Source organism: Gymnoscopelus microlampas (assembly GCF_963454915.1).
Source record: "Gymnoscopelus microlampas genome assembly, chromosome: 18".
NCBI classification, from domain to species: Eukaryota; Metazoa; Chordata; class Actinopteri; order Myctophiformes; family Myctophidae; genus Gymnoscopelus; species Gymnoscopelus microlampas.
In genome coordinates this window covers 39,162,819-39,186,261 of record NC_139955.1, presented here as the reverse complement: position 1 = coordinate 39,186,261, position 23,443 = coordinate 39,162,819, and the positions used below count along the sequence as shown (strand labels likewise).

Genomic DNA, 23,443 nt, shown 5'->3' with positions numbered 1-23,443 from the left:
TGCCGTCACTTCTTAGTTTCGTTCTTAAAACGGTCTCAAACTTGTTTTTTGAGGCACGGAATTTACTATTAAGATACCGTTTGGATAGAATTTAGTTGTTTAACTTCATATATGTGGTCAATTAATCATGACAGAGCCTATTTAAAAATATAAATTCAGAGAATATAAATTCAGAGGGGCGGGCTGTGACACGCATGTATCCGCATAAGGCAACCTATTTTGGGCATGGCCATCTCAAAAGTCCCGCTGCGTCATATTAGTGACGGAGGTGGTAAAAATCCACTGCAATTGGCTGAAGGGGAAAAACGATCATTGGCTGAAGGGGTTGTCAGTCAACGGTATCACTCCCGCTCAACTCCAGCCCGCATCCAATATTGCAGAATGGGCAAACATGCCAGACTCACTCCTGGAATCAAATGGAAATGAGATTTCCGGAGGGAGGGTTTACCAGGCTAGAAAATCGATGCAAAAACATGAAACTTACATGAAGAAAAACATTAAAAAAGGGTTAGGGTTAAAAAAAAAAGTGTGTGTGTTCGTTCAATGGTTCGCCCAAACCCAGGCCTTGTAGATATAAAATCATTTGTAATTCAGAATGTTTCCGGACATGTATATACCTGCCTGCAAAGCTACCTCCTCTCCTGTGGCTGTACACATGAATAGTAGAGAGTAGAGAAATTCCACTGAGCAAAATCAAAGCCTTTGTTTGGAAGGCTAGCTTTTTAACATTGATGTAGGTGACTCATGGTATTTCTTACACAGAAATGAATGTGGATCCAGGAGGTATTGACTAATGAGAAAGGCTGTAGTAATTTCTGTTGCCTCCAGGAGCCTGTTCAAAGCTGTTTATCTCTTGGCTGGCCATATCTTTCAATATCTGCTCATGTCTCCTGCTATGGCTCAAACTGGAGGTCATCTCATTAATGTAGTCCATCAGCTCTCCCAAGTCAGTCTCTGAAACAATGAATCTGTCTGGGAGCGATAACGCACAGCACTGGAGCAATTTTGCTATGGTTAACTAAAACTACCGAAATAGCTTAAGCTAAAATTGAAATTACAATTTAGTCGACTGAAATAAAAAAGACAGACAAGACTTGTAAAACGATAACCAACCAAAATCATAGAGAAAATGTTGCGCGCTGAGAATAGCAGATATACAAGCTCACATCCGCTTTGCGCTGAGAGCTTGAAGTTCTTCACAAAAGACAAACTAAACTATCAAACCCTCTTTAAAACAAATTAAAATGAACTGAAGATTCTCTCTCTAGTTCGTCCTCAGGCAGCCCTACATCGTCGTCTCCTGTCATCCCGGTTCTCCATACATCGGGCCAGCTCGCCGGTACTTTGCACTCCTTTTGAAATTGATGAACATAAAGTAAAAACGAAATAAAAATTATTCAAAACTATAATGACCTTGCGCTGGAGTGACTTCTCTACATATGAGGTATCCACTGTATTCTCCATATTGGTAGAAAAGGGTTATAGGGACTGTGGCATCGTTCTACCTTTAGACGTTTCTCCGATAGTCTCTGATAGTTTCTAATAGCCTTTTTTAGACGTGTTCATAAGTTCTGACTGCGACCAGTTTGTTTTGACTGCAGCTGACAAGCTCAGCAGGAGAGGAGAAAGTCATGAATTGACTGTGATGAATCTATTAAGCTGCATCCTGATGCCCTGCATAATGGATGAGACAGTTGAATTAATATACCTTGTGGGAACGTACTGTAGCTCTAGGGCTGTGAAGATATGGAACATTTAGCACCATGATCTAACAACCGAATCTCTATGGGATTAACGATAACGGTCCGCAAACTAAATTCAAAAATTGGAAGTACTCCTGTAAAGTAAAAATACATTAGAATTGTACTTAAGTACAGTACTTGAGTACATGTAGGTACTTAGTTACTTTCCACCACTGCTCCTAACAGTGGACGTTTTGGTGCCATCGCTGTACTAGCTACTGTACCAGCCCTGCTCCCTCTGACACGGTTGATCATAGTTCTGTCCAGTTTGAGGTTCTAACCTAATGTCTATACTTTATTATGTTTGCAGTAAATCACAGTACACATTTGTGGTGTGCTTGTCAATAGGTAGCCAAATCTCACACTAGGATCTGTCTTCTCCTCTCGTCAAAGAATTGATCAGAATATCCATTACACCTCGGCCCTTGGATACGATTGCTGGCAATAGAATTCACTTCGTCTCATATATAGTGTCACACTGCACATTAGGCTGTGTACTGTATATACACAACATCAATATTGACTGTGGTGGCTGCCAGCCTGGCGATCACAAATATTTTGGATTGATGTCAGGCTCTCAGTGCACACTGCAGTGTTATGAAGGTGCAAAGGGCAACTCTTCTTTTTTCTCTTTCTTCAGACTGTGCCCCAGTGTAATTACTGGATAGGGGGGCACTACAAAGCCTACCGAACCTATATGAACCTATAATCACACATCAACATGAAACTCATACAATAAGGCAAAAAAGAAATAAAGAAACAGTAGTTTCTATCATATGGCCTCCTGCTGAGCATTGTATTGGAGTGTTACAGTCATAGAGAGACACAGCCCAGCTCTGGTTTTCAAGCCCAAAAGGAGTCACACGGCCTGAGCTCTTCATTGTAGCTCACATTAATATTCCAGTAATCTCTCAAGAACAGATTCAGAGGGCGCTGTTCTTCCTTTTTTTTGGCATGGGTTCCCAGATTGATATTCTAGTGATGTGGCGGCAGCATTGAGACGGCATAGGTCTATTATTATTATTATTACCCTTATTATTATTACCATTATTATTATTATTATTATTATCCTTAATGTTTGGTTTACACGTTGTCCTCATCCATATTGAAGGTTTCTCTGTGCATGGAGATGAAAACAATACCACACAGCAAGATCATCTGTAATTGGATTGTGTCTCTTTGGACCAAGAAGGGATGTCAGTGGGCATCTCAGTAGCGTGGTGTAAATTAAGGAGTCCTCCTGCTCTTATACTGTACAGCTAAGCGTTCCACTGCTTCTGTGAAATCAATAGGATCAATTGACCAATCGATGCCCTCTTGAAACCCAATCACTCACAGAGTAATCGCGCTGCTTGTAGTTGTCAATGATGCCTGGTTCTGGAAGTGTTCATCAATGGTGATTAGATTAATTATAGAGGGTGAAGAGGTTTTGTCTGTTGGCCCTCAAGAGCCGAGGAATTTAAAAAGGTGTCGACCAAGTTCATCAAGCATCGAGCACTATTGAAACTTTTGTGATTGTATACTTTAAGTTAAAGCACTGTGTGGGATCTCTCCCTCCCTCCCTCTCTCTTTCCCCCTCATTTCTCCATCTGTGCTGTGTTTGTCACCCCTCTTCAGTGCGATAAAGCTATACAGTCAGACAACTGCGATAGAGGCGTTGTAGTCAGCGCATATTCTGAAACGCAAGCCAATCTGTCAGACGCATCCATTTCTCATGTTACTTTGCAGGACTAGGCAGTTCCGGCGGAGTGCTGGTTTTCTGGTGTGTAGTTCGCCTGACTTGCGTTGGAGTGTTGGCTCACTGAAAGAAAACTACAAAATGACTGCACTAAAAAGTATGCTCAGTACGCTCAAAGCACATCGCTTTTGTGCCATTGGTTGCTGCGTGGTCAAAATTTAATCGATATTGAATCAGACGTGCCACATGTGTCAAGACTTCACGAGCTTCAGCACCTACAATGTTCCGCAACAGGACTCTTTACCACTTTTTCTCATAAATTAGAAGTGAAAGGGGACACGCTGACGCTTCTAGTGCGTCTGACGCAGATGTCTGACCGGGGCTTAAACAGGGGAAATCTCTGCTTCTGTTCAGCAATGGATGTTTCTCCCCCTGACGCTGACACATGACATGCTGCTGCAGACCTGAGGCCGATTCTACAAAAGTCTTCTAAATCCTAACTGTTTTCTTAAAAACGTATGTTTCTATATCAGTGTTGCTCGAACTTGTTCATGTCAAGGACCCCCCAAAAACAAATTGGGCTGCGGACCCACATCTCAAAATATTTTGTTCCAGGGACCCCCAGAAGCAAAGATTTGAGTGAAAATGTTTCGCTTTAAAAATATATAAAGATGTACACACATTGTCACAATTTAAAACAAATTGCAGATCTGCAAGTTCATTCTATATGAACTTTTGAATAGCCAAATAAATTTTAAATGACACTGATGCTTTCCTGGTCTTAATGTGTTAAAGTGGGCTGTACAGCTACTCACTAACATGATAGAAGTTTTCATTCAGCAAACATGTACAGTATAAAACACCATTGCCAGTATACTCAATAACCTCTACATATATATATATATATATATATATATATATATATATATATATATATATATATATATATATATATATACGTATAGTGAAAACGATATTTAAAACTAAACCAGTAATCATAAGATTCTCTACATACCCATGGGAACACTTAGTAGAAACGTAGAGGAAGTGAAAAATATACTGAATTCCTTATTTAAATATGACATGTTTACTGTATGTAACCAAGCTAATTAGTTAGCATTGGCAATGAGCAGAAAGAAAGGACATTTGCTGCCAACAGTTTTTACATGTTTGACATGAAACAGTGAGTTCTCATCTAGGGAATGCTAATGAAGCATTTAGCTCATTAAGACTTAGTAGGGTTCATGGCGGCAAATTGCAATTTGTTGGTTCACGTTCGACTGTATGGAATTGGAAAAAAGACTAATCTTTATATGTCAGCTGTATGGGAAAGGACGTCAGTGTTTCCCGTTAATTAACTAGACCGCCATAGTCTCATAATGAACGTTTTTTTAGTTTGTTTAGTTTTCGTTTTTTATTGCAATCCACGTTGATTTACATAATATGGTTAAACAAAATGTGCTTATTTATGTTATTTATCGAATGTGCGTGCACCCATTTAATTTCGGAGTCTCTACTGTCATTACAATCCTGCAATTTTCTCTCGACTCTCTGCTCTGTTTCAAAACGGTGGGTCTTAACCCCCAGCACGCACGCACGCACGCACACACACACACACACACACACACACACACACACACACACACACACACACACACACACACAGCGGACAGAGAGGGACAAATATTGCTTGTTATTAAGTGCAAATTAAAGTCCAATAGAAGCGATCAAGTAAATTACACCTCCAGTGGCTACTTCAGTTGGCTTGTAAATGTGATCTAGGGAAAGAATAGTCAGGAAGAACATGTCCTGCTCTCAAAGGTAATTACATAATTAAGGTTGTTGTTGTTTTTTTACTCGGTTTGCTTTCATTGTGGGTCTGGGGTTGACTGAATCTAAAATGTAAATGAATAATTTGTTTATATATTTGTCAGATGTAAGATTTTTTCTATCTAGCAACATCACATGAATACAAATGTCAAATACATGGCCACTTTGTCTCCCCTTGACAGCTCCACAGGGACGTGCACAGATAGACTCTAGGTGGTGCTAGAGCACCTGCCCTTTGCCCTCTTGACCAGAAGTGCCCTTTTGAAAAAAAAAGTTTTTTTTTCCAGTTTACAGCAGGGGTCTTCAACAGGGGGCCCGGGACCCCTAGGGGGTCCTCAGAGTTACTACAGGGGGTCCGCCAAATCTTTATGTGATATGATTTTTCTTTTTACCATAACCACTCGAAACCTAGCATCCCTTTTCTGAGGAGAACTTTAGCCAAAAATAGCCGATCTACAAGCCCACAACGCGCGTTGTGAGCTTGTAGATCGGCTATTTTTGGCAAAGAGGTATAGGTGTAGAGGGAAAAAAGAGCAGACCAAGTAAACAAAAAAAAGTATAATTTACTTGAGCATCTGCTCCTCAAAATGTCTGTGCACGCCACTGCAGCTCCACAACCACACATCAGCAGTAAATAGTCCTAAACCAGTTATACTGATGCTGCATATAGAAAAGGCCCCTGGCCCAGAGTCCTGCACGGGTTCGATCTTTACAACCCACACCCGCCCCGCCCGCCAATAATCAGATCCGTAGACTGACCCAAAAAATCTCAGACAGTCTTGGTCCAAGGCTATGAAGTAAAAACACTGCAGCTCTCAGTTATTGGAGTGCTCCAACAGTCTCTCTGTTAATAGAGTCGTATTTAGTTAACAAGTCCATGAAGCTCTCATAATCAGCAACATTATCGTAGCGTCACACCAAGAGTGAATGTTACATATCAGGACTCACCATGGCAACACGCACCAGAGAGCTTTTATCTATAAGTGGTTCAGGAGATGGGGAGGGGAGAAAGCATTGGAACACATTTACTGTAAACCTGCCTACCCAACTCCAGGAATACCAGTAATATCACACACACACACACACACACACACACACACACACACACACACACACACACACACACACACACACTTATTAACAGTGGCGTGTGTTTTGACGACGAGGGGGTGAGAAGGGGGGCAGCTTGGCTCAGCCAGTCTCACGGTAATTTACACGTCTGTCAGAGAGAGAGGTCAACCTGAGGAGACAATTAAAGTCCTTGCACAGCACTGTATGATTGTGTCTGTCCTACAGTATATAATCATTACATGGCACACTGTGCAATGGGAAAAGGGTAAAATTGTGATTATTATCCACGTCCGTCAGACAGTGTGAGCTACAGTTACAATTTACAATTTAGGCATTTAGCAGGCACTCTTATCCAGAGCAGCAAGCGTGAAATTGTAATAAGTAGTGTAATAAGAATGCAGAGAGAAGAGAGTTGTCTCCAAAGAATCTAGGATACCAGGTAAACAATGAACATAGCTATAAACATTCTTAAAGACCCTGAAAACAGGAAGTACCCTAATGTATTTTTTGTCAGACCACAGTATAATTTATATACCATCCAATTAAGTTTTTTTTTTTTAAATGTCCAGGGTGTTATAGGGAAGAGTAAGACAGCATTCCTGTGTATAGCTGATATAAATGCACAGGAATGGTTGTAGGGTTGGACCCTGTCATGAAGGTATGGGGGCGCCATGCCTTTGGTTGCTTTGTAGGCTGCATCTGTACTGAGTGCGGGCAGCAACCAGAACACCTATGAAGGGAGTGAGAAACGGGGTAGATGTGAACATTTTGGGTGGTTGAAGTCCAGGTGTGCTGCAGCATTCTGGGTCATTTGGAGGGGCTTAAAGGGGATATTTTATTCAGTTTTACGATAATATATTTAAGGTCCTTACAATGTGTTATAAAAGTGTTCTCTCAGATGTTTTTCTCTCTGCATGTTCTGAGCCTTTTTCAGACACATTGATACATCATCTAATTCTGGCTGCTGGGAGTGCTGTTGATGGAATTTTCAATGAAGGCACCTTTTGTTTTTTAAAGCTTTCACCACGCTGCGGGAAGAGCTTTACCCAAACACGGCAAAGCTTGTCCCGCAGTGTGCTTGACGGTGGGCAAGTGAGCATGCCGGGAGGCCAATTAAGGAGTGAATTGCACTTGAGAGAGAGCTGAGAGCTTTGAGATGACTGAGGCTTGAATAAGGAGCTGAGCAGACTCCTTTCTTACATCCCATAGATTATTATCTATCGGATGTTAGAAAGTGTAAACCCACAGATTGGAATCAAGTGACCGCTGCCATGTGTTCCTTGAAGGACAGCTGAATGTCCAGGACAACTCCCAGGCCCTTGGCAGTTGGAACAGAAGCCACCAGGGAGTTGTAGATGGAAATAATGAGATCCTGCATGGGGCAGGACTTACCTGGGAATAAGAGAAGTTCAGTCTTATCTGCGTTAAGCTTCAGGTGGTTGGGAAGACATCCACTGTGAGATGTCAGCCATGCATGCAGCGATGCACTCTTCAACCTGAGTGCACTCACTCAGGTTTAATTGAGTCTGCCTGTCACATTGTGTGAGAAAACTACGACCGACGCCAGCCAATGTACAGTATACCAGGGCAACATTTTACCATAAAATGAACTTGGTACTTGTAGAAGAAAAAGTAATCAAATCAATTGTTTTGTGTGTGTGTGTGTGTGTGTGTGTGTGTGTGTGTGTGTGTGTGTGTGTGTGTGTGTGTGTGTGTGTGTGTGTGTGTGTGTGTGTGTGTGTGTGTGTGTGTGGGTGGGTGGGTGGGTGGGTGGGTGGGTGGGTGGGTGGGTGAGTGTGTGTGAGCATTGCGGGTCAGCACAGGTCAAAGATCAGTGAGACAGGAAGTGTCTGGAGGCCAACTAGATTAGCCTCTCAGCAGAAGTCTCTTCTACTGGGACTCTCATCTCTCAATCCACTCTGACACAATGAGTCTCTCTATCTCTCCTTAGTGATGCAGTTCCATTTTTGCGATTTAGATGTTGTTTGCATTTCAATGAATCCATCCATTTGTGTTTAGATAATGGTTCAATATCATATTTGAACCACTTTAGACCTGGCATCCCCTGTATGTAGGCGAAACATCAGAATAAAGAAAAAATAGATACGCTATCGCAACGCTTATATATTGGCTTTTTAGTATTTTAGCAATTTGTCATACAACTACGTTTATAGACCTTAAGCTAATCTCTGTCTCTGTCTCTCTCTTTCTCTCTTCTTTCTTTCTCCAGAAGGGATCCATAACATAACCATGGACTCCAACTCCATGACGATGCCCATGTCAGACCCGGGTGCCTGGGCTACAGCCATGAACAACCTGGGCATGGCTCCCATGAATATGAATGGACTGCCTCTCAGGCCAGGTACATATAGCTGACACTCTTAATCCAGAGAATTTACAAAGTGCAGGATCGTAGATAGTGGGATGAACCCTATAGACCAATTATTTGTTTACTAACATTGAGCCTGGACGCACAGGTGATTGTTTCACGCAATCAATTCCCAACCTGTTTCGGGGTGCACTGGTTTCAGCACACCCCAACCCCCTCTTGTGTGTGTTGGCTAGTGAGACGCGTCCTAACGAGACCTGATATAATGGGTTTCGTTGCGCGCATACTGGCTGCACGCAGCCAGTATGACGTCGTCTGTTAAGGGGTCTATACTGCCCAACAAACAATAGGGCATATAGTGAAGTCTGAAGTCTGAAGAAAAGCCCAGTTATAAAAGGTCATTTACATGCATTCGTACTGTTTGCCCATGGCAGTTGTTACTATATAGTCAAACAAAATGCTCCTTATCATTTAAACCCCATATTTCGTTGATGGAGGTCCCCCTGGGCTCTACACCAAATCTCTTTGCTGGAAATAGCCCATCTACAAGCTCAACATGCGTTGCAACAAGTTTGTATATCTGCTATTTTCGCTGAATGTTCGCCTATTTTTGATAAATGATCATGTTTATAAGGGTGTGTGTGCACAGACACACGCACATGTGCGGTACCAGCCAGTGTGTGCCTGTGTGTGTGTCTTTTCAAGTGACGCTACGGCCCTGCTTGTGTTTTCATCAGTTAATAACTTCATTTAATCAGCAGGTGTTCGTACTACAGATAGACAAACACACAAAACCAGTCGTAGAAGCGGCTTATAAAACACATATTGTATGTGTCGGAAGAGGCGACAAGTGTGAGCAAAGTCTAATATTCTACCATTAACAGCAGGATCAGTTTTGATCTGCATGTACTGTTACTGTACTGTTACTGTACTGTTAGTTTCGGGCGTTGTTTTGAATATCTAAGCGGTAGGGTCATATAGTACGTTGTCAGCCAGGTTGTCAGTGTTTTCTGTAGAGAACTCTGCTTCTGGGTACTAGCCGGGTGATATTGTACATTCCCATGTTTGGCTGCGTCGGCCATTAGTAGTGACTGTATTGAAATGAACAGGCTGAGCTCTGTCAGCGAGATGGAGTTCTGACTCTATTATCAGTCTGAGGACTGGAGAATCACACCCACTCTCATTCACACACTCACTCACTCACTCACACACACTCACTCACACAGACACACACACACACTCACTCACACATCCATAAGTTGGCAGACAGAGGCTGATTAGACTGACACTCGTCTGGGTTTCTGACAAGATGGCAGCTAGTGGCTGTGGTCTCATCATCCCTTAAGGTTACGCTAGCTTCAAAATGAAAAAAGTAAATCGAAACTTGCTCTGCAGAAGTCTCCAATGAGGCATGATAACCTCCCTTCTATATCCAGTCACTCACTCAATAGCTCACCCCCTGCTCTCTCCTTCTTTTCGGAGTGGGCTGGTTGTAAATGCAGGGTCGATCTCCCAGCCTCAAGAGGGGGCAGATCTTTGGCAGCACTTCATGTTCGGCTCTCACCCTCCATCTGGCTTGAACTGTGAACCCATCACTCACCAGCACTCTATGACAACCACAGTAGCTCTTATTCTGTACGGCACTGGAACATACTTTTGGCTTTTTTTTTAGCATTTATTTGACAAGGTACAGGGCAGAGACAGGAAACATGGAGAGAGAGAGAGTAGGGAGTGACATGCAAAGCAAATGGTCCGCCCGGCAAATGGTCGCTGTCAGGCTTTTAGAGCCCATGTGGTACGCGGCCTAACCGCTCGGCTAGCGGGTCGCTGCCACTGGATAAGACGGATTAGGCATTATAGGATCTCCCGACTTCCAAATAGTGAAACGGGGTTGTAATCAATTTAGGAGTGCAGCTCACCCACCCATCACCCAAACTGCCCTTCACTGGCCGACCCAAGAACACCTGGCGTAGGACAGTGGGGGGAGGGAGAGAGAGCTGAAGACCCAGCATTACACCTGGGGTTCTATGAAGACACTGGCCCAGAACAGATAGGAGTGGAAACCCTTTGATGCTGCCCTACATGCCAGCCAGCATAAAGGGCAGTAAGTAAGTTACACCAAGGCTAAAAGACTCACACATTGCAAAGCTACTAGGCTGGGTGCTGGATCAAAACAGCTAAACGGTATACAAGAATAAAAATACGCATATATGCATATATATTTTACTTGGTAATGTTTGGAGCCATCAGCTCATCCTCAGACCTCAGTGGGAGCAGCCACAATGAACATACAACTCTACCAGACTCCACATTAAAGCTATAGGCTGCTAAATGCCAATATAACGCAGATGAATTAATATACATGTGGCATTCTGCATACGTGAGTGAAAACTGAGCACCACTCCATCCAGACCGATGTCATTCCACTGACGTTGGTTTAATGACATTGGTGTAATGGATTTGAACCAAGAAGGGAGATTATTGAAAAACGCTGAGGCTTTGTTGTTCAGGTTTATTATTTATCCAAGCTCATTACAAGCTCAGGAAGCATTTACCATGAAGCGTGAGGTTCACAACTCACCATTCCACTCTGCAGTAATAACATTAAGTTAAACCCTGTCAATGTATGTCTCCATCTTTAATGTTTAATGCTGCATCACTTAATGCTGCATACTCTCCATCTATGCATTCTGACATGATGCTTTTACTCTCTCTGTACGAATAGTTTGCTCTTACAAATCTTAGTTCAATTGCAGTTTAACACATTTCTTGAGAAAACACATCTGTATGTGCCCACGCACACACACAGATATGCCAGAGATTTCTATAATAGATGGACACCGGCTCAGTATAACATAATACATTATAGATTTTTGCAATCCGTTTTGTCACCTATTTCCCGCAATCCTCTTATCTCATACCCCGAAGAAGGCCTTCCTGGCCGCTACGCGTGAGTTATCCCCGTTTTTAACACGTTCTATTATGAACTAGCCACATCAGTAAAGGCTTTTTATTTTTTTTCATCAGAGGATTGCCTTGGTTTTTTTCACGTTTTCAGTCCCCTACCAAAGAGCACCTTCGCTACACTTTTTTGAACTTCCGAGCACACAGACCCTCTTTTTTTCCTCTTATCTCATGTTTGAAAATCCTAAAACAATTCAACGTGAACTGATTCGACTTAGTCTGTAAGCTGTTGGTTGGTTAACCCATTAAGACCGGGAACATTTTCTTTGGGCTATTGAAAAAATAACAGATGTACAAGCTCATAGCGGGGCACCGAGTGCCGCGCTATGAGCTTGTAGATCTGCTATTTTTGAAAAATCATGAAAACGTGTGAATATATATATATATATATCTTTTTTTAAAGCGAACATTTGTAACTCAAATATTTGCTTCCGGGGGATTCTACAAATGTCTTCTAAATCCTAACAGGTTTTTTTTTTTTTAAACGTATGTTGGTATATATATCAGTGGTTCTCAACATTCTTCATGTCAAGGACCCCCAAAATTATATGTATTTGGCTGCGGACCCCCATCTGAACATTTTTTGTTCCAGGGACCCCCAGAAGCAAAGATTTCAGTTAAAATGTGTACATTTTCAAAACGTATTTTTTCAAAAATAGCAGATCTACAAGCTCATTTTATTATGCTACTATGAGCTTGTAGATCTGCTAGCCCAAATAAATCTAAAAATGACAGAGATGCGTTCCCGGTTTGAATGGGTTAAATAAAAAACTAAAGGTGTCCGACTAGTTATTTGATTAAATAAACGCATGGAACAAAGACGATGCTTTCACCTCTTGTTTTATTTTATTTTTAAGATTTTATTTTTTTGTCCGTTTTGCCTTTTATTGATGGTATACATTGGAGATGGACAGGAAACAGGGAGACAGGGAGAGTGGCATGCGGCAAAGATCGTCAGGATCGGGATTGGAACCCTATACTATGTGCTATGCGCCTGGACCGCTATAGGACAGTCTAAAAGTTGTGAAACTTCTGATACAGCTGAGTACTGGAAAAGTACTGGGGGAACTCTCTAACATCTACAGTGGTTAGGTTGAAGTGTATCAGTCAGAAAAGGAGGCTCGTAATGCCAAAGAACAGTTGAAGTGCCATTCGGGGTAATGCATAGGAGGAGGCAGCGGTCGCAGGAGGGAGTAGAGAGGAGGGGTGGAGGTAGAAAAGGGGAGGTGGAGAGAGAGTGCATCCATCACCCTAAAAAACAGCTGGTGTCTCCACACCTTCCTCCCTCTGTCTCTATCCCTCCATCCTTCCTCCATCTGTCTCTATCCCTCCATCCTTCCTCCCTCTGTCTCTTATCCCTCCATCCTTCCTCCCTCTGTCTCTATCCCTCCATCCTTCCACCCTCTGTCTCTTATCCCTCCATCCTTCCACCCTCTGTCTCTTATCCCTCCATCCTTCCTCCCTCTGTCTCTTATCCCTCCATCCTTCCACCCTCTGTCTCTTATCCCTCCATCCTTCCTCCCTCTGTCTCTTATCCCTCCATCCTTCCTCCCTCTGTCTCTTATCCCTCCATCCTTCCTCCCTCTGTCTCTTATCCCTCCATCCTTCCTCTCTCTGCCCCCCTTTCCTCGTCAGTCTAAATTAGCCAACATCTTCATTAAGGTTTCATTATGTCTGAGTCAGCAACTGTAATTTCCAGACAGCTTCATTAGAACACACACTGTTCATCTGCACTCAGTCACCGAAGCTCCTCATCTGTATTCCAGTGGAACAGAGAGCAGAGCCGCTAATAGCACCTATAGTGTATTCGCTCATTTCTGCTTTAATAATGAAGCCAAAAACATTTACATTTTTGGGGGCATTTAGCGGACTCCCCTCATCCAGAGCACATTTAGAGTGGTGCAGCAGTTTGCTTTAAATTCCTTTATCAGCAATATTAAAAGTGGGACGCTAAAAAAAGTGTGAGTAATGGCGTCCGGACGAACTATAGAAGAAGAAGAAATGTCCCCGTGCTCCTTGGGTATTTCCATGTGTTAACTTAAAAACAGAAGTGCCTAGCTAAGCAGGAAAACTTATTTGTCTGTTCTTTTTGTTCTTTCTGCAAGATCAGGTGCAAGTGCTGTACATGAAGGTAGGAGAGGGAAAGTATATGAGGTTCTCTCCTCTGAGACACTGGGGTTTTCAGAGGATGATTAAGAGTAAGATTATGGCTCCTTTTGGCCGGGTTGGGGAGCTCGTTGTAACTTTGGAAGTCAGAACAGAAGGGATAATGCTGAACAACTGGCTTTGTGCCGAAGCGCATTATCATCGCTGTCTGGCAGAAACCTTACTGAACCTATACATTATTGTATCAAAAGTAGCTTAAATGGCCGATCTACAAGCGTCACGATGTGACCATGTGTGCCGACGAGATGCGATATTTGTCGCTGTTTATTAAAATGTTAAACAAATTTGGGAGAACGGGAATAATTGGCTACTCTAAATTAAAAATAAATGAGCTAGAAATACCACATCATGGTTGTATCCCTCTGCCAACCAGTTGCAGTTTACATCCATGAAGACTTCTAAGGAATTTAATACGGAACATTTTGGAAAATCTTTTAGGTTAAAATAATATTAATGGCCCCTACACACTGCATGACTTTCAAAGTCAAAAGATCACTTAAAGTTCACACTAGACAACTCTCCTCCTTGACTGCATGACTGATCGGCGACAGGGGGTCACCTGAATCTTTGTTTTAATTGACAATTCAAGAGTTATAGTGCAAAAATATTAAGCGACCTGTTAAGGCCACCATGAGGCCGATTTGAAAAATGTGTGGTGGAGGTTCTTCCTTGGCCTACGGGGGGGAGTGTGCGTGCAAAGTTTCACAGCGATCGCTCCAGTGGTGCGTAAGATTAGCCGGTCACAGTCAGACAGACAGACTCACAGTCTGAAGTAAAAAAAAAAAAAAAAGAGATCTTGGAAATCTAGAGAGGGAGAGGGAGGGGAGAAATGATGAGTAGTGTGACAGCAACAGCCAGGAGCTTTCACCCAAAATGTGAAACTTGTCAAGTTTTTATAATTACATTTTTATTCCTCCCTGCACCTCTGACTGATGGGCAGCTTGAACCAACCTCCAGGAAACCTCCAGGATTGTTTGACATCCAACGAGGACAGAAAAGCAAAGCAACCGGAGAGGAGAGAGACAGAATGCAATCTATTGTTCTTCCCCCCCCTGTAGGAGGAGGAGAGATGAAGTCTCATAGACAGTAAAGGTGACAGGTCAGGGTTGTGTTGCATTGTCTTGTGTGGGTGGACCAAGACCTAGAGGCTTCACTTTTGATGTGTTTTCCTGAAGCGAATCCTTTGTGATCTCTATCTCTGGAGATTCTCACCTCCGACTGAAAAACAGATCTCTTTAAAGTATATCTCTCTCATCACTGATTGTTGTTTATTCACACAGTGCCTCACGGCTCCTCCATCCCGGGTCCAATTAAGGTTATTTTCACAATGAACGTTTATTAAACGTTCCCTTGCGGGATCAATCTTTCTTATGTGAGTCAATCTTTCTTATGTCTATAAGCATCCTGGCCAATGTCTGCTAATATTCCACTCATCATATACTGGTTCCTAATAATCTTGGTGTATATTAATCGGTGTGTAAACGTGTACTTTTTGCGCACACACACACACACACACACACACACACACACACACACACACACACACACACACACACACGCACGCGCGCGCGCGCGCGCTGCACTGCCGCGGTTAAATTGAACCAACCCTGACATTAGAAGATATTTTTATCGGCGCGCCAAAACTGAGTTTGCGCTTCGTCAATATATAACACGTGACCTCATGAAATAAACATTTCTTAGATGTTATATCCCTGGTCCAATAAAGCACAGCCTGCTGCCTTCAGGTGGAATATGATTTTCAAGAATACAATATGTCATACATTTCGCCATATTCAGCCATATAGTCTGGACACACACACACACACACACACACACACACACACACACACACACACACACACACACACACCAGAAAACATGATTTTTTTAAAAAGCGACTCTGTCCATGGTGCTGAATTAAAGTTGTGGTACTGACATTAGCTGTGACTCTGTCCGTGGTACTGAAATCTCTCTCTCTCTCTCTCTCTCTCTCTCTCTCTCTCTCTCTCTCTCTCTCTCTCTCTCTCTCTCTCTCTTTCTCTCGTGTGTCTCTCTCTCTCTCTCTCTCTCTCTCTCTCTCTCTCTCTCTCTCTCTCTCTCTCTCGTGTGTGTGTGTGTGTGTGTGTGTGTGTGTGTGTGTGTGTGTGTGTGTGTGTGTGTGTGTGTGTGTGTGTGTGTGTGTGTGTGTGTGTGTGTGTGTGTGTGTGTGTGTGTGTGTGTGCGCGCGCCGCGCATGCCCATTGATGTACAGCTGCTGTCTAAATCGGTGTTTGTCAACATTATACCTTTGGCATGTATAGGTTTTTCCTTTTTATTTCTTCCACAGCATATGTAATGTCATAGATCATGTTTCTACCAGCAGGAGTAAATAAGAGTCAGTCAGATAAACTTTGTTAAATATGCATGGTGTTTGTCAGATGATTTATTCATGAGAAGCTGTGGTATTCTGTTTGTTTCTAGGTTGCTTGTTGTGTGTCACTGGTGTTGACAGAAGAATCAACCAGGGAATAAAACACTATGTAAAATAGAACATGAGCTTTGGGTTAAACTGGTAGAAGAAACAACTCGACAGTATTTGTTATCTGCAAGTTGTGCTGCTTTCCCAGCAGTCAGCTACTAATGTGTATTCTCAAGATTTGTTTTTCTTCTTCCAGATTTTGACCCCAACCTCGGCATGATGACTGGCATCCTCCCCATGAACCCCATGATGCCCGGCCTGGGCATGATGGCCCCGCCCCTCTCCCAGGATGTGCCAATCATCAAGGAGATCATCCACTGCAAGAGCTGCACCCTCTTCCCATCGAACCCCAGTAAGTCTGCATGATTATAAGGCTGTTTCTCTGAAAATACTAATTATTCTCTGACCTTACACCATTTTACTTGATGAAAGAGAGAGAGGGAGAGAGGGGGAGATAGGGGTAGAGAGGAAGAGAACAGTTGTATGTAACTATAAACTCAATCTGAGAACCCATTCGGTAAAAAAAAAAAAGGGAGTCAAAGTTTGAATAGACATTAAGTGGAGGGCCCCGGGGGTTGAACCAACCCTCCCTATGCTTTAAGTTACATTTTATTTTTAAATTTAAATTTTGTCCAATCTGTAGGGTAGAGCATGTTACCTGCTCTTCTATTGAGACATTTAGATCATGTCAAAGGTCATGTCGCACCTAGACACAGGATCTGACATGAATTTCTACCTGATGGCCAAGATTCAATTTATCTCCTGAGCAAACTGGCAGGCTCTATGGCAGGGGACTTCAACGTTTTCAGGCCAAGGACCCCCTAGTTGAGAGAGATTTTTTTTTTTTACTTAGTCTACGATCTACAAGCTCTCAACGCCTCGCAGTGCAAGGCGTTGAGAGCTTGTAGATCTGCTATTTTCAGCTAATGTTTCCCTCAGAAAAGGAATTGTAGGGTTCAAGTGGTTAATGTAAAAAACGAAATCCTATCACACAAAGATTTGGCGGACCCCCTATTGTAGCTCTGAGGGGCCCCTAGGGGTCCCCCCTGTTGAAGACCTCTGCTCTATGGTAAAAGACAAATCAGCACTTGCGCAGGAATCATGGTTCAAATCCGGGGTAGAAGAGGAAAGTTACATAGTGCATGCAGTGTTTCTGTCTAGGGACTTTACTTTTCTTTCAAAGTCATCTCAGGTGTGTCAGCCTCAAGGTAAGCTTAAACAAGACCTCCTCAGCACAGAAGACATTGGGGACTTCACAATCCTTCAACTACAACAACAAAGGAAATACCTAAGCTCCTTTTGTTTTGATGTTGGATGTGTCTGTCTGTCTGTCTACTCATGGTGTGAACAGAATACATGCTTCAAATCACACAAAGACACAAAAAGAATGACACACACGTCACATGTTTTCCTTCACCTAAGAACCTTCCTTGCAGCATTGTAGCAGGGCTTTAGGGAAAGCGATGGTATGAGAATACTTTGTAGAAATGACATTTATACCACAAGGCAGCGTGGGGAGTCGACCTACTGTATAAACCACCCCTCCTCCCCCCAAGTCCCCCACTATGCTCCTATGTCTCCCTCCATGAATTTAAAATGTGCCCAATTCCCACAAACCTCCAAGGAAAGACTATTTTGCGTCTTAATAGCTCTTTCATGCTCCTGCACACCACACCTTTCTTTTCTTTTCTTCTTTTTTTTATTAAGCTTTTGCAGATACAGGCTTTATGAAAAACATTCAAAGCTAGAACCTATCACTGATCTGCAGCTACTCAGTCAGGGGTACTGTATATATAAACTGAATGTTTGATGATTAAATGTCCTTGAGCTTCATGGGATTACGGTCACATACTGTACTGTGGAGGTGTTTGTTCAGCCTCTTAAAGGCATGAACGCCAGTTGATGTAATGTCTCCAACAACCGCAGAGGGAAGGCTGTTCCATGTTGTTATAGCAGAGTGGAGAAAGCTTCTATCAAGGTATTTGGTGTTTGACTTGAGGAGCCTTTCTTGCTTTTCAAACCTCATCCACCCTTTGGGTGCCCGCTCTCTCTGCCTGCTGTGTTCACTCACTTTGTCGATCTTATGATCTTCTTCATCTGTCCCCAGTGTATGTGTCATGAAAGACATCTCAGAAGTGAGCACCATGTAAAGGTAGATTCAGATGCATTTCTCCTCAAGAATGTTAAGAAGGTCTTTGTGAAGCTGTCTGCCAGTGCCTTTTGCCCCCCCCCCCCCCCCCCCCCCCCACACACACTTCAAACCTTTTTATTAAGAAATAGAGCAAGCCAAAAGGAATGGTGGGGGGGGGCTTGGAAGGCTTCAAGCCCTTTTAAATGCGCTCAGCATAATGGGTCGGAAATTGTGTTTAATTTATTTTAACTCAGCAGCTACAGTCTCTTTTCTGTTCTACAAATGGTGTGGTTGGTAAACTAATAAGTGCCTGTTAAAGGGAATTTGTTTTATTTATTTATTTTTAACTGAGTTCTATTTCTTCTTTTTATTTTATTTTTTCAAAACATGTTCCCTCAGTGGGATTTGAACTCACAACCCTCTACACATATCTTGGTTAATGCTGTTGCATTTATCACGAAAGGACTTGATTAATTCATGCTTTGGAAAGCTGGTGCATAAATATACTTTGGCACTGAATTATAACTGATGGTAACCTTGGAAGACTTTTTATTTATTTATTTTGCATAGATAGGCTTTCAAGGTTCTTAACCACCATGTCCGTCCGTCAAGGTCAAACTAAACTAAATACAGGAAAAAGTCACAAGGAAGATTATTGTAGTTTCCAGGATGATTTTCACAGCACCATGGAACTCTTTCTGTACTAAAGGATTTGAAATATTGAAGCTTACCTTTCTTTCTTTCTTTTTCCTTTATTTATTCATTCCATTGAGAGCAAGCTCTCTTTTTCAAGGACGCCCTGATAACAAACATTTGAATCACATTACAATGTCACAACTTTAACAATAAAGCAAAAAAGAAAAGCAGAAGCATAAAACAACATTAAAACTAGAAAAAGTGCTCCTCGGAGCACAAGTCTCCGCCAGGTCAGCTAGGTTATTCTGGCCTCCTGGTGGCGCTATAATAGGCCAATGTGAAAAGGGTGCCATTTCTTCATAGGCCTTCCACGGCAATCGGACACTGCATTCATGAGTTGAGGCATTTTGTTCCAAAATTGTGGTTTGCTAAATTAGACCAGCTGGTGGCGCTATAACAGGCCAATGTGAAAAGGGTGGCATTTCTTCCTCGGCCTAGTGGGAATGTGTGTGCAAAATTTCACAGAAATCGCACACTGCGTTCATGATTTGAGGAATTTTGTTCAAAACGGACCTATCCTGCAAACTTTAGAAGCCAATGTTAGCCAAGTAGGATAGAATATGAAATACCGGACACGTCCATCTTGATCACATGACTATAGAGAGACTGTGTACCGATTTGTGTGATTTTTGAACAGAATCTGAAGGAGTAAGAGCAAAAAAATGTGTTTTTCAAAACTCAGCCTCCTGGTGGCGCTCTAAAAGGCATACAGTATGTGAAAAATGCATGGCAAAGGTTTTTCCTTGGCCTCTAAGGAGTGTGCATGCAAAGTTGCACACAGATCGGTGCAGTTATAGCTAAAAACGTGAATCGGCCTGTTATAGCGCCACCATGAGGCTGATTTGAAAGTTTTCAAGTGACAATTCTTCCTGGGCCAAGTGGGAATGTACGTGGAAAATTGCACGGAAAGTGCATGCTGCGTTCATGATTTGAGGCATTTTGTTAAAAATGAACCAATCCTGCTAACTTTGGAAGCCAATCTTAGCCAATCAGGATGGAATATGGAAAATCGGACAGATCCGTGTTGATCACATGGCTATAGAGATACTGTGTACCGATTTGTGTGTTATTTGGAGAAAATCTGTAGGAGTAACATAAAAAAATGTGTTTTGCAAAAGTCGGCCTCATGGTGGCGCTATGACAGGCTGATCTGAAAAATGTGGGGCAGAGGTTCTGCAGTGGCATCCAGGGAGTGTGTGTGTGTGCAGTTTCACAGCGATTGGCCCAACGGTGGCGGAGATTAGCTGGTCGCAGACAGAAGGACGGACGGACACACGGACGGACGAACGGAGGGTAAAACATACTCTCTCGCCATGCCTATCGGCCTGGCGGAGACAATAATCGCAAAAGGCGGTGAATCAGACAATACAGTGAGGACATGGATAACAACACAGAGATTTAAAAATCAGATGCAAATAAACAGTGTTACATGAAACAGTTACAGTCACTATGTAGTGTGTCCTCAAGAAGCACCCTACCTGATCTTAAGCTCAGTGTCAATCAAGCTCATATGACCACATCTCAGCTGACACCTCACAAATAACATGGTGTGACAAGAGTGGAGAGAAGTGAAAGAAGCAGCATTCTAAATAACGACAGATTATTATTGCGTGCGTGCGTGTGTGCGTGCGTGCGTGCGTGCGTGCACACACACAGAGAGAGAAATAATCTGTCATTATTTAGAATGCTGCTTCTTTCACTTCTCTTCTCTTTCACTCACTCACACACGAAACACACACACGCACACACACACACACACACACACACACACTTCTGCGTGCGCGTGTGGGTACATGCACGCGCACACACACTTGCGTGCTGTAATTGACATTCATGAGTGTTGTGAAGAGCTATTATGTATGTATGGGAAGGACATACATATATTTTCACAGTGCAGTTCTCCTCCACAGCAGCTACAGTTTGATTGCGCTGCAATCAAAACTGTAGTTACAGTTTGATTGTAGTGGCCTCATGCGGAATTGATTGCATGTACTGTACAAGAATGCCAGATACTATACACTGAAAACTATACCGGCAGGTTATACTGTATGATAGCATAGGTGCAATATGTAACTTGTAAAGATATGCACAGTTAGTTGCATTCAGTCCCAGATTCACAATCATACAGATGCAAATTGAAGTGAGAAATCTATGCATAGTGTAAAGTATGGTCTGTCCAGCATTTGGCATTGTGTGTGTGTGTGTGTGTGTGTGTGTGTGTGTGTGTGTGTGTGTGTGTGTGTGTGTGTGTGTGTGTGTGTGTGTGTGTGTGTGTGTGTGTGTGTGTGTGTGTGTGTGTGTGTGTGTGTGTGTGTGTGTGTGTGTGTGTGCGCGCGCGCGTGCGCGCACGTGAGTGCGTGTCAGAGAACGTTTTCTCTGGCGACCAGCCTGCCTCAGGGACACATCTATTTCTGCAGACTGGCTCCCAGCCAGGAACCCCATAACCCGCTACCACATGGGAATGCTGGCCACAATCAGCATCCCTGAGTGTTACAATGATTAGCTGGTTCACTCCATGTACACATGAGAGGAGAGGCCTGATCTATTACAGATTAACTCCGTTCAGCACTTATCTATGCAGAATTAATCATGTCTGCATGCTATGCAAAGGGGGGATGGCGCTGTTGCCTCTACATGAAAGGATCTCCCAACAACTTTGAGGGACAATTTTCACGCTTACACCAGATTAGCATCAACATAAAATATGATCAGAGCTTTTTTTCCTCCAAGTTGATATTATCCTTGTTAGATCATTGTGAAGATTCTGCATTTAAAGAAAATAATGTGATAGAGAGAGATTCCATTGCTTTTTGCCCCCCCCCTCCACACAAACACACACAAAGGCATATTCCCCCCCCCCCCCCCCCCCCCCCTCCCCCCCCTCCCCCCAGTGTATCTCTCTCACGTACTGTAGTCTACAATGCCACCTGCCCAGCCATAGTATAGTATTCCATCCTACTTGTGAGGTCAAACACTCTCTCCTGTCTCTCCATGTTTGACAGACCTTCCACCTCCGGGTTTCAGAGAGCGCCCACCAGGCTGTAAGACGGTGTTCGTGGGCGTCCTGCCGGAGAACGCCACAGAACAGCTGATCGTGGAGGTGTTTGGACAGTGTGGAGAAATCATCGCCATCCGCAAGAGCAAGAAGAACTTCTGTCACATCCGCTTCGCTGAGGAGTTCACCGTGGACAAGGCTCTCTTCCTGTCCGGTGAGACATTATTATTACAAAACATACATTAACCACGTCAGCACCAAATACATTTCGGCCATTTAGAAATAGCAGATCTACAAGCTCACAATGTGGCGCGATGCGACTCATTGTGAGCTTGTAGATGCTATTTTCAAAATGCATTTGAAAACTTGACATGGGACATGTCTGCATAATGACTACTTTAAACCTTTGGTACTTTAAGTACATTTTGATGTCAATACTTTTGTACTTTTACTCAAGTAAATTGTGAATTCCTGACTTTTACTTTTTTTATTGCAGTATTGATACTTTTACTTTGTAAAAGTAAAAGAAGTGAGTATTTTGTCCACCACTGCCTCATTGTAGGGCTATATAGTAAACATTTTGTACACTCAAAGGGATAAGATGTCATTCCACAGGTCTTGACCGTGTGGATGTCATTGTTCCTCTGGGATTTGATGCAGATCTAAATCTCAAAGAGGAGCAGATTGCTTCAGCTGTTACTCAGGTCCATTAGGCCACTAATGATGTTTTAGTTCATTGTGGCTCCCACAACTCCCAGTCAGAGACCCAGACAACAAATCAACCTGGAAGTGGAGAGAAGGCGATCATTTGACACCAGCTGATGGTTTCTTATCTTATCTCCATTTCCCAGCAGCCTCCAGAATCCCACACGTTAAATCTCCTCTATGCAAAGTATTGGCCCACATGTCAGAGTTATGTAGCTTTCTCCATTAACAATACTGACTCTGCACACCCCCAACCAACCCCATAGAAACACACACACACACACACACACACACACACACACACACACACACACACACACACACACACACACACACACACACACACACACACACACACACACACACACACACACACACACACACACACACACGCGCACACACACACACATGCACACATGCACACACACACACACACACACACACACAGCAGCAGAACACACTGGCGTTTATCGTTTATTTGAAATATTGAAGCAGCAGCAACTCTGGGCAGCACTGAAATCAACACTGCTATTCTATACTCCTGCTCTTCTTGTGTGTGTGTGTGTGTGTGTGTGTGTGTGTGTGTGTGTGTGTGTGTGTGTGTGTGTGTGTGTGTGTGTGTGTGTGTGTGTGTGTGTGTGTGTGTGTGTGTGTGCGTGTGTACGTGTGTGGGGGTGT

General features: G+C 43.0%; 1 protein-coding gene across 1 annotated transcript in view; it reads left to right on the top strand.

Annotated features, from left to right (window-relative positions):
• The window catches only part of LOC311034045 (uncharacterized protein), a gene marked incomplete at its 3' end in the record, with an annotated part of 195,799 nt that overhangs the window by 150,303 nt on the left and 22,053 nt on the right, over nt 1-23,443 (top strand). The window contains exons 2-4 of the mRNA XM_084041785.1: nt 8,552-8,683; nt 16,435-16,590; nt 22,068-22,274. Coding sequence (XP_083897911.1) covers nt 8,572-8,683; nt 16,435-16,590; nt 22,068-22,274 — 475 coding nt within the window. The 5' untranslated portion in view covers nt 8,552-8,571. The remainder of the gene's footprint in view (nt 1-8,551; nt 8,684-16,434; nt 16,591-22,067; nt 22,275-23,443) is intronic.